General features: G+C 43.3%; 1 protein-coding gene across 1 annotated transcript in view; it reads right to left on the bottom strand.

Annotated features, from left to right (window-relative positions):
• The window catches only part of LOC138588210 (cGMP-dependent protein kinase 1-like), an 88,191-nt gene extending 74,461 nt beyond the window's left edge, over positions 1-13,730 (bottom strand). Inside the window, exons 1-2 of the mRNA XM_069658155.1 lie at positions 13,426-13,730; positions 7,624-7,790 (exon numbers count right to left, since the gene is read on the bottom strand). Of these exons, the coding sequence (XP_069514256.1) occupies positions 7,624-7,790; positions 13,426-13,730 (472 nt within the window). The remainder of the gene's footprint in view (positions 1-7,623; positions 7,791-13,425) is intronic.
• Positions 13,731-14,373: the final 643 nt, after the last annotated feature.

Consider the following 14,373-nt stretch of genomic DNA (forward strand, 5'->3'; position numbering starts at 1 on the left):
TTACATAAGCTTGAATACACACACACACACACAAACACACACACACACAGTCAGTGTAATGTTTGATTTTAGTCCAAAGGAGTTGAAATTGAGTTCCCTGAGAAGCCCGTTCAGCAGATGGGGTGAGCCTGAGCCTCAGCAGTGGGTTAAGGTTCATTATAAACTACAATTGGCTTCTGTACAGCGCTGTCAGGACACAATGGGCAGCAGTTGTTGTATCGAGTGTACGCTACATGCTGTATTCTCCGGGGGCAATCAAACCAAACTCTGTGAGCCTCAACATTTTACTTTGCTGAGCTGCATTAGTTAAGTTGCCAGGCAACAATGCAGTGCAGTGGATTTGTGCGCTCACGTTTCTGTAACCCAGTGCTTTCTCTGCTTTCATATCAGCTTATTAGTATGCGAATATATCATAATAATAATTAGAAAGATCAGCAGATAGTTCATTAACAGCAGCAGCTGCGGTAGGCATAGTGGTAACTAGAGGAAGGAGTCGCAGCAATAGACGCAGGAGTAACACCAGCTTCTAATTTGCTTTACATATCGCGTCCTTTCACACCTCTGACACGGAGTCACACTCAGGTGCCCCTGTTGATTACAAATCTGAGCTCTGCTCCCGATGAGAGAGGAGCCCATCTCCCTTTACGCTGCCTCATTGGTCAGTGAGCACAGGGGGCCTCTCTCTGAAGGCCCCGGCCGATAGCAGAGGGAGAGGATGAGACTCCTAAACCGTAACCGCTGTCAGAATCTCAGACAGAGACATTTATTCATTTTTTCTTTTATAGCTTCTTAAAGAAATGTGTCTGCTGGACTCTTGGTCAGCGGGTCTTTTGACCAGTTGAAACATCTTGACTTATACACTTTATACTAAAGCTGACGAGTCCCTAATTAGTACAGAAGCAAATAAAACAGTGTGTGCTGAGGGGCTCTGAGATGTGTTTTCATGTCAGGATTTAATAACTCAGCCTGTAAGGTAGAGAACAAGGTGACAGGGAGGTGATAAGGTGCTAGTTGAAGCTAAAGGGGATTATAACAGGATAAAACATGCCATGAAATGAAATGTAAACAGACACCTGTGCCTCTCCTTCCCCGGTGCTGTTTATATTTGATTAGAGATACATGCAAACAGATGAGCGGTGATGTTTACACACGCTCAGTCATATGTACCCAAATGTCAAATCATAAAGAGTCAAAAATCATCAAATGCTCTCCTTGAAGAAAGACACGAGTATTGAGCCTCAGTCAGTAAACATTTCTGTTCATTGTTATTCAGAGGTATATCTCAGTAAAAGCAGCAGAGGGAAAAAAATGACTGGAGGATCGCTTCAGCGTGAGCCTCAAAACAGCACATTGTTGGTTTCTGTCATTCAGACTTTAAAGGATGGCATTTAAGCCTCACTTCAAACTTCGACAACGTCTTTCTCTGAGAAATCTGTCAGAGTATTATATGTGCCTTAGCTAACAGCAGGTCAAACAAAATAATTGGGAATCTTTCCAATTTGTGTTGAGGAAACGTCAAATCCGGGGCATTTCTCAAATCCCCTGAACCCCTTCCACCTTGAATAAAACGGTCTACATTGCATCAATGGTTGCCTTGAACAGGGAAGCCTGTCAGAGAAACTGTCAGTGTACTACGAACACTTGGGGTTTGGAGCTGACTCAAACTGTAACATCACCTCTCCTTCACTTCTGTCTGCTCTGCCTGTATACTTACAAAGATAATAAATAAAATATACAGAGAAGGCAGACAGGTAGATCTCCCTTAGGATAACAAATAGGAGAAAAATACATAATTTAAAATCAATATTACAAATGCATGCTTCCCCCCTGGCTAGGCTTTTTTTTTCCTTGAACGCACCTGGTTCTTACAGCAGGTTAAATGTACAAAGCAAAGTAGGACTCTTAAGCTGGCTTAAGCAAACTTGGAAACAGGAAGTCCAATCAGGAGAGCCCTAATACTTCCTGGTATTGCAATTAGTTGTTAAAAGTACAGCTCAGTATCCTTAAATTAACGCCACCAAACTATAAAACTTTGCCATATAAAGGGATATATCTACAGATGAACTCGAGCTGAAACATAAATAATAAATGAGTTGGGAGTCTTGGTAGTCAAATGGTTACAATGCACGCCATCAGCAACATTGCTCATTTATTGTCAGCTGGTGAGCTTTGTTGCGTGCCACTCTCTTCCCCTCATTTTACTGTTCCCCTCTTCATTGTTACCTCGTCCAATAAAGGCAAAAAAACTAAAGAAAGAAAAAGCAATGGTTTTGGTTCGGTTGGTTTTTGGGTTTTTGCCCAAAATGTTCTTGTTCCGGCAACTCAACTGGGAACATTGTTTGTTTTCTCATCATTCAATTCATGCAAGTTTAATGTTTTGGGGTTTTGGCCCACTGGTTGGGCAGAGAGATCCAATTTTAATATGCCAACCGGGGCAGTGTCTTCCTCTGGTTTCTTAAATACTGCAAACAAAATAATCATTTACTTAACAGGGTAAAAAATGGATTATTAATCTTACAGCTAAAGCTTATTTTCAGATTCAGCAGCTCATTCAATTCCAACAACTGATGTGTAATCTTAAAGGGCCAGTTCGTCGATTTTCAACCTCAGTCCTATCATGCTATCATGGGGAGCTAATGCCATTATGGTAGGAAAAAATGCAATTTGGTTCTGTGCCTTTGGAGGACGCTATCTGCTTATCCAATGGACCCTGGAAAACCTCTGCCAGACTACGTAAAAAGCGTCATCTGGCGGAGGCCAGGGAGCTCACTAAACTATCCTTCTTCAATCTAGGACGCCTGCCTCCGATGTCATGTCTCATTCAGAATCATCAGGTTTGAAATGTAGACTGCAGAGCTGAAGATTTTTTTAGACCACTGGTATATTTTTGTCATACAACTCTGAGCCATCGCCTGCAGCGATAAATGTCCTTGACTGGTAAATGGTAGTATTTATCTCCAGCGTCTCTTGCTTTGCTGTTCCTTTCAGAGGGAGAGGCACAATGCATGCTGGGTGTTGTAGTAATGTAGAATGGGCGAAACCACAAGCTGTTTGTACAACTTTCTCCACAGCTATGGCGCCAATTTCAAATATTATTGCTTCTATCGACTACACCAGCTTAGACTGACAATGGCTTTTTTAAACTGGGTAAAAATGCATTATTACTCTTAAAGCTAAAGCTTATCTTCAGACTCAGCATCTCAGTCATTTCCAACAACTGATGTGCAATCTTAAGTTAAATATATCAATCAATCAATCAATCAAATGTAATTTTTAGAGCGCTAAATCATAACCAAAGTTATCTCAAGACTCTTTACAAAAAGAGCAGGTCTAGACTGTGCTCTTGTTCCTTTTTATATTATGAAGAGAGAGACCCAACATGAATCCACTATGAGCAGTACTCAGCAACATTTGGCAACAGTGGCAGAAAAACTTTCTTTTAACAGGCAGAAACTTCGAGCAGAACCAGGCTCATGTTGAACAGCCATCTGCCACTATTGGATGGATCCAGTTGAGTTGCACTATGAGCTTTTACCATTTACTTGAGTCATTTTCAAATTTCCCCTGCTGAACTGCCATTTAATACTTCATGCCCAGTATTCAGCAGTTTTTTTTTCCATCCATGTGAATCATAAAATCTCCGGATTACTGTAGACTCTATGTCACCTTTTAACAAGCTCACTCGTGACAGCGTCGACACTCCTCCTGTTTCCCTCTGAAAGATATGACAGTTAGAACCAAAGCTACCTATTTGTATTAGCGTGACACACTTGCAGTAGATTAAGTTGAATGACAACTGTGAAGGAAACCACAAGGGTTTTACGGTGGAGGAAATACTTGATGGTAATTGGATGTGATTATATTAGTTATTATCATCATTAGCCACCTGTATGGGTCTTCACGGACGACACTGCCAATCTTAAACCCTCGGCATCTCCATGGAAATGTGAGCTTTTGTCTCAGTTGCAATCAGTGATTTTTAAAGAGGGGCGATGTCAGTTACAGCCCGATGGATGCGCCCAAAATAATAGGAAGATTCATTACGGCGGCTACAGCCAAGCAGGCAGCCTAATTATAGCAGCAAGCGAGCATCCGGTTTGTTTCCTCCTGTTTTGTCTGATCTTTAATAAGCAGGTGCATCTTCAGCAAAAGCTACTAACTAGTCTGAGGTTATTTAAACAGAGAGGCTGTGAATGATCAGTTTAGTTTCTCACTAGGGGGGAAGTTAGTTATGCATTCACTCCTCTTTTCTTTATATTTGAAGTGACAGCAATGATGCAGCGCTACTATTCAGGAGTTCACTTGTGCCTCGCTCGCTTGCATGATGCGTAACAAACTCCGTCAGCCCCATGGCTAAACGTTAATGATTACCCTGCCATGTCTCAATAAGAAATGACCCAACAGTGCGAGCATTGAGCACTTCATTTGCCTGGAAAATGATGCACTGTTTGTGTTTGACATGGCATGGCACTGTCAAGACATCCCGTCAGCGTGGATTTGAAAGTCACACACTGTGATGGGCTTTCACAGACCTTGGCACAGCGTCATCTCCCCTTGGGCTCATGCTTTTAACATTTGTTTTTGTATGCAAAACAAGGCAAGGCTGGGGGGGAGATAGGGTGAAAACTGCAGGCGAGGGACGTGCGAGAACACAAGGGAGAGAGAGAAAGGAAAGGAACAAACAGAAAGTTGAGTAAAGTTAAAGAGAAAGCCAACGATGTTCAATAAAGAGGATCATGTGTTAAACCTGCCGTGAGGTTTAAAAATAGGAAATAATTAACCAAACATTTTATATGAACGCCATATGATCACTGTTGAATTGAAGGCCTGTTTTCCAATTACACCAGCTCTTTCCTCTGCCTCTGTCAGAGAGGAAATCACAAAGCCCCTCAACAATTACTTGTCTTACAGATTTGTATCTTTTGTTTCTGTCTTTTCATCGAGCTCAAGAGGAACCCATTCATCATGTCGGTGTGACGCTTGCCCATTTGTGACCGAGCATGACGAGCCGCCTCTTTTACAATCGACCTCTCACCGCCGTCGTCACACACACAGACTCACGTACAGAATGGGTCAGTGTTTACAGAATCTGGAGGTTCACGCCCTGGCTGTCTGCAGAAACAGAACCTTTTTGTTTTGTCCTGTTTTTACAATAATTGACAATGTGATTTTCCTCCCGTCTTTCATTGCTTATCAATACTGTACTTTTAAAGCCTCATTTACTCTCCCAAAGTTCACACCAGGTCACTGTGGCTCAGGCCAAAGCCGTGCTTTGCATTTCATTTGCATTATCTCAGTTACATGTCAGACTCTTTGCATATCTGACTTCTCTGTGCAGTCTACAGATAAGGGCGACAAGTGACGTCCTTCTTGCAGCAGGGATGTTAAGGCTGTGGAACAAGTACACAGAGCCTTGATTGGACAATATAAAGATGCTCCAGTCCTGCATTTGAATCCTAATTAGGCAATATATATTTATATCTGCAGGAAAACTGTCTCTGTAACTATAATATGATCATATCACAGTTAGTAGCATTGTACTTCTGCTCAAGTGCTTGACATGTACAGGAGTCTACAGCCATGCTAGTGACTCTGAAATGTTATTGACATTGCTAATGACATTGGTGTTTAGCAGGGTTAATGTTTACCATGTTAGCCTCCTTAGATTTGTGTGCAAACATTTCGAAAGTTTCCCCACATTGTCCGGGCAGGCTTCTCGTGTGAAAAGTCGGAGTGACTTTATGCAGACTTTTTCCTGCCAGCCTCCTCGTTAAATATCTGCAAGAAGTCGACATTAGCCGGACGCATTGTGAACGCAGCAGGTAATAGTGAGGGACATTCACCACGAGCGATTGGGCGGGGGAGGACGTTTATATGCAACTGATATGAAACCGAAAGAGCGACACATAATAAGATGAATAAAAACATCTGAGGTTGAAGAAGAAGAATCATTTATAAAATGACAATAGCAGATGTCCAAATGACGACGCTGCTTGTACTTTGTCGTGCCTCATGAGCCCCCCTGTCCGATATGGATAATCTCTCGCTGTGATGGACGTGTGTGAAAGGGAAACTTTTGTCTTGACATTTTCTGGAAATTGTCAGGAGTGCATGTGTGAAAGGGGCTTAGGATTCCTCCTCTGGGCACCATAAATGCACACAAGCTTATTGTAATCAATGTATTACTTAAAATGTTTGAATCTTCGCCTTAAGTGCTGGACTGACCTGCATTGGCATCCTTAGAGCCTTGATTACACTTTCTTAGTGGGAGGATTCAGCTCTCTCATAGTTAACAAAACCGAGTCAAAGACCACTGCTGTTTTACTGATCAATATGGCTGAGTCATCTCCCTGATACAATAACCTTTAAAGTCACAGATCATAGACTCCCCTTTAAAAGATTTTTTAGACCCAATGACTCACTGAAGACCCGACGAAGACAGAACACAGTCATAATAACACTTCGGCTGGCATCCAAGCAGAGACGCTGCCTGTCTCTGCGGTCCTTTTAGATGTGACAGATCTTACCTGCCAAGCCGAGTGCAGATTATCTCTTTATAGAATTATAGTTGAATTCAATTACAAAAAGTTGTGGAACTTTGTTGCAGATCTATTCTTAACTTTGTTCGGTCAAGAATATTTTGGGGGAATGTCTCACCAACCCATGAAGCACTAATAGCACAATAAACAATCGATATATAAGCAGTCTTCCCAGTTAAATATTAACCTTTAAATGCCACTGTCTATATATACCGACCAACAAGATTCAAGCTAAGTGCTTCTCGGTTTCTTTACTCTCTCTCTGTCACTGCCCTGACATTTTGTTAAGGTTTGAGGTTATTAATTCCATCTTGAAACATTTAAAAGCCTTATTAGAGTCACACTGCCCGTGCAATTGTGCGTCAGAGTTAAGTGACAGTTATAAAGGTCTTTAGAGAGGAAACGGACACTAATAGTAATTTATACGTTCTGCATTACAATATTTTAATCTGTTTTATGTCCAATTTCACCTCTATATAGCGATCAGTTACATTCTGTTCTCATTGACTGAGGCCATTTCCCCTGAGGTCAAACCTGTTGTCGGGGGACAATGGCTGTTTGAGCGTTTAATAGCAGTACCACGTATCACAAATCATGTAGCAAAAATGCCCTTTCGCAAATCCCATCAGCGGCAGCGTGGACGCTTTGCTCTTGATGGTTGTTGTTCCCGTCGTCAGAGCTCCCGCACTTTGTTTCATCAATGTTCATTTATAAAAAGAAGAGAAGAGAAAAACCACATGCTGAAACAATACTGCCAAAAAGAGTGAGGCAGAAAGGACTCAGCGGGCACGCAGCATCACACGAAACCAAATCAATGGGACAGGAGTGAATCATACAGCATCAGTAAGTGTTGTAGTTTTCACTTTGAGTTCATCATCCTGCAGAAAGCCATCAATAATGCTCTTTCATTTCTCCTCTGCCATTGTCATGAAGGGGTGCCAACCCTACAGATCCATTTCGGCCTTTCTGAAAGATTCATACCGCACTTCTCTTTGAAGTTATCCGATAATTTCGTGCTTGTTTTCATTGATGGATTCGTTCTGCTATATAATAGACTTTTTAGCCTGTGCGTGTGTGCTTTTACCTTCCATGACGTAGACCAGCGAGCCCACGTCGCCCTCTTTAATGATGCAGCTGTCCTTTCCATACTCCACGGGGTACATGCAGTCCACGATCTCTTGGATCTGCGACAGCTCCAGGTTCTTCATGAAGTCGTTGTCCAAGATGGCCTCCTTGATCAGATCCTTAGACCTGGAGACAAGGTGAAGCAAACATGAGACCATTGCTTTACAACCGCTGTCATCATACGACGCTGTGGTTCTTTAAAAGTTTAAAGGTACGTAGGATTTTTCTAGAAAAATAAAATATAGACTTTTACAAATATAATATATAAATCATCACTTATGGGCCTCTATACATGTGTGTTGGTGAGTGTGCGTGCAAACCCTTGTGAGACCCTTCCCTCTGCATTTATTCTGTTCTTTTGCTTTGCACAGGACATTTTCAGGAGGGGCGCTGTTGTGGTTCCCTGAGCCAATCAGCAACTGGGCCCCATTCAGACCGGCGAACATGGTGAAAGAGCGATGCAGAGTTGGCCTTCTTCCTGTTGGACAGGTAGGTGCCTCAAACCGGGTAGGACAAGCTAACCAGCCGTTAGCATGCTAGCGCAACGGTAACCGTGATGCTGTCTGTGTTAGCTCGGCGGGGTGGGCGTGTTCTCGCACGAGAGAGTGAGAGTGAGCTCTTCTGGTGACGAAGAGCCCAGGAGGAGGGGCCTAGTTTGAATGTGTTGTTGACCAAATGCAAGGACAAGTCCTACTCATTATACCTTTAAATATATCACACACGCATAGAAAACCTTGGCTGACAGAGTATTCTCGAAAATCCTGTGAAGGAAGATGACCTGTACGACATGTAGGCAATTAAGTCTCACTTAAACTCCACGGTCGCTTTTCCAAAAACATATCCTCATTTCAAAAGCCTCAAGGTAAAACCTTTTTACTCCGTCCGAATGCTGAAGCAAGTCGAACAGTAGCAAAGCCCGTGCCTAATGGAAGCTGATTATTCCCATTCTGGGGGGCTCTTCTGAAAGCCAAACAACCTTCAGGCTGCACAGTCATTAGGACATTCTACAGGTAAGTATTTTTTCTGCTATGACTATTCAATGAAGGGTGAAAACATAATTTACTGTAAAGCTAATGTGCGGCTGTCAGAGTTCAGCACATTTAACAGGGAAAAAGCACTCTGTAAAGAGGGCTAAAAGGAAAAGCAGGACAAATGGAATTATGAAAAAAGACATTATGTTGAATTAGCATTTAAATCGATAAGAACACATTGTTAGAGGAGGTGTGTGTGCTGACAGCAGGACAAACAGTGAAGGTTTTAAAAGGGGAAGAAAGCAACAGTGTGGTCCTCGGAGAAGTCACAAGACATCTGACCAGATTCATTCAAGATCACTCAGTAATGGAAGCGTGTCATCACCAGAGCGAGAGTCCTGCTTCTGACACTATCAGCTGGATGAATCAGGTTAATAATATGTATCAAGGTTAATCCAACAAGGAGTCCCCTTCTGCTGAGAAGTGGAGCTTTTATAAACCAATTCATGAAACAGACAGAAAGCGCTCTCTGTCCCCCGACGGCAAGCACTGGTGGTGAACTGCCTCTTGCCTTTTTGTGCTCGGTGCCCTTTTCAAAAGCTGTTCACCTGAGGAGCTCATAGCTAAAAGAGCATATAACCTGGAGGGCATTTATGAAGCAGTGCTCCCACCACACTCAGGCTCTCTGTGCCCTGCTGCCAGCCTGCAGCAGCGGGCCTACACAAACCGCACGGCGACACAAACAAGACTTCAAGCGCTGAAAACGTCAATGCCTGCCATGACAGAATATCAGCAGGGCCTTGTTTTTTTGTTTTTTTAAAGATTGATGTATCGAGCAGTTCGCGCATGTCTGTTTAAACCACCGGGTTTTTAAGGTCACACGAATGCTTCTATATTAAATCTCTCGAATCTGTCGAGTGTGGCTCCTTCAGATGAAAAATGCCAAATCTGTGAGAGATGCCAATCTCTGCTGAAAAGCAGCTGGCACATAAATACAGATTCCAACCTTGGCCAACATCTACAGATCAGTCAAGTGCATAATTTTGACACCAATGGCTGAATGAGTCTTAAATGGCAAGCTGATATATCAGCAGCGTGGCTCTTATAATGCGTTTTAGCACTCAGCGGCCTGATGAATTTTCTATTAGGGTTTCAAGGCCTGTGGATCCCCAAACAGCTTTGCTTTTACTCTCTGACAGCAGTGATACTTGTGGATGAAAGTGAGGAGCTAAATGACTAAAAAACAACATTACTTAGTTGTCACAAGCTATGGGAGAATACAGATTAGTTATTTAAAGGAGCAGTTCGCCCCTGGAAAAAGCCACCGTCAGTCAAAGCTGGTGTTCTCTGTAATCGATAGAAGCAATAATATTTAAAATAGGTGCTATAGCTGTGGAGAAAGTTGTACAAACAGCTCGTGGTTTCGCCCGTTCTACATTCCTACAACACCCAGCATGCATTGTGCCCCTCCCTCTGAAAGGAACGGCCCAGCGAGAGACGCTGGAGTGAAATACAGGCTGCAGGCAACGGTCAGAGCGGTACCGAATCTGAAATACGAAGAGAATATCTACATTTCAAACCTGACGATTTTGAACGAGACATGACATCAGAGGCGTCCTCGATTGAGGAATTGTAGTTTTGCAAGCTCCCTGGCCTCCACCAGATGAAGCTTTTTTACGTAGTCTGGCGGAGGTTTCCCAGGGCCCGTTGAAGAAGCAGATACCATCCTCCAAAGGCACAGAGCCAAATTGCATTTTTTCCTACCATAATGTTTTAGCTCCACATAATAGCATGACAGGACTGAGGTTGAAAATCGGCGAACTGGCCCTTTAAGATATTAAAACAAAGTAGACACATAAAATAAAGTTGTGTCAGTCATGCATCTCAAATAATATTCCTGGGATGATCTCAGGTCAGAAATCCCTCCATAATTAATTTTCTCCCTTAGAGCCTCATTAATAAAGACACTGTCTTCCAATGGCAGCAACGTTGTCCCAGACTGTTCGAGGACGACTTTTTTAAATGTACTTCAGGGTTATCAATATGTCAGACACCTCACAGATATGAGACAGATGAGAAAGAGGTAACAGGCAAGTCTGAGGATTTAAACCTTGACTGTGTAGTTGCTTTAGTAACGGAGTAACCAGGATGATCCAAAGATTTCTCACAAGATATTTGTTATTCTGCCCTTAAGAATCAGAGCAAGTTACTCCTGGGAACTGAATAGAGAAGACTGAGGTGTTGCATCTATTTTTAAACAGTCCCACATCTTCATTCAGATGTAAATGCTTTACAAACCTCCTTCCTTTTGCAGCATTGCCGAACCTGATTTAGATTTTCTGTTGAAAGGCTTCATTAGCTTTAAGGGAATTAGCCTTTATAAAGCTGGGAGCTGCTTTTTGTTGCTAACTGAGTTTGTGCTGCCTTTAAATAAGTTAAGAGAAGATAATTAACTTAACAGGAAGAAATTGAAAATCAATTATTGTCTAAAGTTGAACTGCAGTCCTCGGGAATGCTCCCCTTTGACCCTGTTTCTGTTACATTTGCACCCAGGAGATTTGAGGCCTTTTCAACCCCCGATCGGACCTCCCGACTCGAGCCTGTGATGGCCACGTCTTCCAAGCAGACCTCTTTTAAAAACATCTGCCTTCCTCTCCTTTGTGAGGATGATATATTTCCTTCATCCAGCAGTGAAGTTTGGGGCCGAGCAAGTTCAGCCTTCCTTAAAAGGAGAAAATATGCTCTTTTAGGAGGAAAAAAGACGAGGGGTGGCAGAAAAGAGGGAGAGGCCAACGGAAACAGGAGGCAGACAGAGGGAGAGGGATGTCTAAGGAACGCTCGATGGGCCTCGTAAAGAAGATAAAGTGGGTTAAATGAGAGAAAAATATAAACATTCAGCCTAATCCGACAGGCAGTGCACTACACTTCAAACACCAAAACAGAAGGATAGCGTAATGGAGCTGTTTCGCCCGTCACGAGTGTTTTATGAATAAAAAAATAACACGGATTCAAATGATCTGCTCATTATCGAGAGAAAAGCAGGAACATCTGCAAGCAGCTCAATCACAGATGTCCAAACAAACTGAATTATTATAAAAATGTTGAACTAATACGAGAGCAGTGCCCAGACATGCTGAAGTCGTTTGCATTCAACAGTCTGTCTGCTTTTCCATCATATTTTTATGCATAAGCTTATTAGAGGAGACGCCGAACAAAAAAGAATCATTCTCTGCTTGATGGGGAGTGTGAAAAGCTGTCGTCGAGAGGCTTTGATGGAGGCGCAAACAACCTCTTACAAATAATCACTTTTCCGTTTCATTGTGAAGTTTCCCTCCAACTTCTCTGTAAGGATTATCATCAGAAATCAGGCGGTTATTCAACAGTTTTTAGAAGTTTCACTGCAAAATCTCAGACAACCCGTTCACATCATTACACTGAGTAAAGTTTGCACAAGACTAATCAATGCCCGAGACGTCAAACTCTTCATGGAGTGTTTGAGAAATGTCAAAAAGCAGGATAAAGTTGATATTTTGGACATCTTGTTCTTGTCTTCCCCTCAAGGTCTCCTTAAAAAAAAAAGCCTCTTTCTTTTATTGGAAATAGACACATAGGAGTCAAAGCTTTAGGAGGACAATAGTGTGCAAAGTATAATGTTTTCTTGTGTTTCCAACAACGTCCAACGTTTCATAGTTATTTAAAACGATGATAAAACAGAAAGTGGCACACAAGAAAGAAGAGAATGCTTTCTGTGTTTTGTTCCAGCCCACAGATCTGACAGGTGTAACAAAGACTAATGGCCTTTCACTGCTCAGGTAAATAATCTGCTTCAATTTGGAACCGACTTTGATGAAATCCTTTGAGCTTTTGAATAATGAACTTCATACCCGACGTCCTGTTTCATAAAACACTTTAAAAGCAGATAATAAAACAAATATTTCTATTCACACACTCCCCTCCTTATGTGAAGGAACTTGGCTCTCCCACTGTGCATTTCGCAGCTTGATTAAGTCTTAAAAATGTATTGATTGCGTTCGATACGTCAAATGTGCTTGAGGAACGAAGAGCTGACATTCTTCCTGCACACCAGGGGGCTAATAAGCAGCGTATTGATTCATCATAACACAACCTTTAAGTTCAAACCCGACAGACGGCGGGATTATTTCCCAACAGGGCGCTATTTTTGTGCCAGTTTCAGCTGGAGAGGCAAGACCGCCTGTTGCAGACCAAGTTGAGCTGCAGAGAGAGTTTGAAAAGGAGTGATAGACAGACGGAGAGAGAGAGAGGCAGAGAGAGCCTCTCCAGACAGATCTTAAGGTAAACATGCCTCTCACAGAATCACAGTTTGTACTAAATATGCACCAGTACACACAGAGCTGCACCACCAGCTCTCTGAAGCTTTCGTTCTGCACCACTGCTTGACATTTAATTGCTTCTTAAGTGAGCCAATGATCAGGCTTGTTGATATTGACTATGCTGATCAATTGGCTGCCAATAATCTTATGTAGAACTGTCAGCAGAGGCAGGTTCCTGATATTTTCATCCCTCTTATTAGTTGGCTGGCATCATATCAGATTTTCCTCATATCAAGTGTGCGCACCTGTGTGTGTGTGTCAGAGAGCATCTCATCCGTATGTGCTACAGGTGCCGTACCTGCTGCGCCAAACCTAACATTACGCACAGGAATCTGAAAGGTGTCAAAGAATGAATGAACTCACACAGCAGCCACATCCATTAAAAGAGTATATCATTATTGAAAGTGAATATTGTGCGTCTGTAACCGGGACACCTACTGTGGGCTTTTAGGGTAGAAAGGTAGCGTGACATGGCTAAGATCCTGGATGTCGAAGGCGGTGGGTTCGGCTGAAATCGCCTGCCTCTTCGTCCTCTGCTGCTCGTGCAGATCGTTCTGCTTGTGGACCTGCTGGGTCGCCGGCTTTATAACGGAGCGGTATTTGTCCAGCTCGTTCTGTAGTCTCTGTATGAGCTCGTCCTTCTGGTCGAGCTCGAGTTCCAGCTCGTCGATGAGCGCGTCCCTCTGGCGCAGCTCCTCGATCTTCTCCTGGAGCGCGTACTGGAGGTCACGCAAGGTGCCCATTTCAGGTTGGCAGGCGACAAGCGACTTCCCAGTAAGTTTATCGAAAGGTATGCAGTCCAGTCTTAATCCTCGTTCCTCTACCACGCTGCTCGTAAACTTTATCCGGCATGAACGGCTTTGAGAGATGCAGTCCCTGTCTCTCCTGAGGAGGGGGGATTCCTCGCCGCGAATGTTGGGAAGCAGAGGTATGTTCGGTGGTTCCCGCGATTGCTAAGGTGAAAGCGTCTCAGGCACAATCACGCAAAGTTTGCCCTCTCTCTCTCTCCCTCTCTTTCTCTCCCTCTCTCACTCTCCCTCCCACGGCGGTGTGACAGCGGAGGACCGTCCTCCCCGAGTGCGTCAGGCTGCGACCCGGAGAGAGCGCATGGCGAGAAGGGCGCCTACAGGAATCTGTGGCACAGTGCAGTCTGCCACTCCAGAGAGAGCGCTGCGCTCTTCTCTCCTCTCATGAATAATGGACTCGGCGAGAAAGCCACTGCTCGGAGAACCATGTCAGTGTACCTCAGCTATACTCGCCCTCAGGCTGCTGAGTTACAAATAGATGAGCACGGGAGCCTTAATGGAGGCTGGAGGTGATGGAAACTTAATGGACCTCAATGTAAAAATAAACAACGCGTTTTCCATCTGGTGGGCAGAGAAGCTC

The sequence above is a fragment of the Semicossyphus pulcher genome, unplaced genomic scaffold, assembly GCF_022749685.1.
Source record: "Semicossyphus pulcher isolate SPU_LCO1_2020_fin unplaced genomic scaffold, fSemPul1.0.p SCAF_12, whole genome shotgun sequence".
NCBI lineage: Eukaryota > Metazoa > Chordata > Actinopteri > Labriformes > Labridae > Semicossyphus > Semicossyphus pulcher.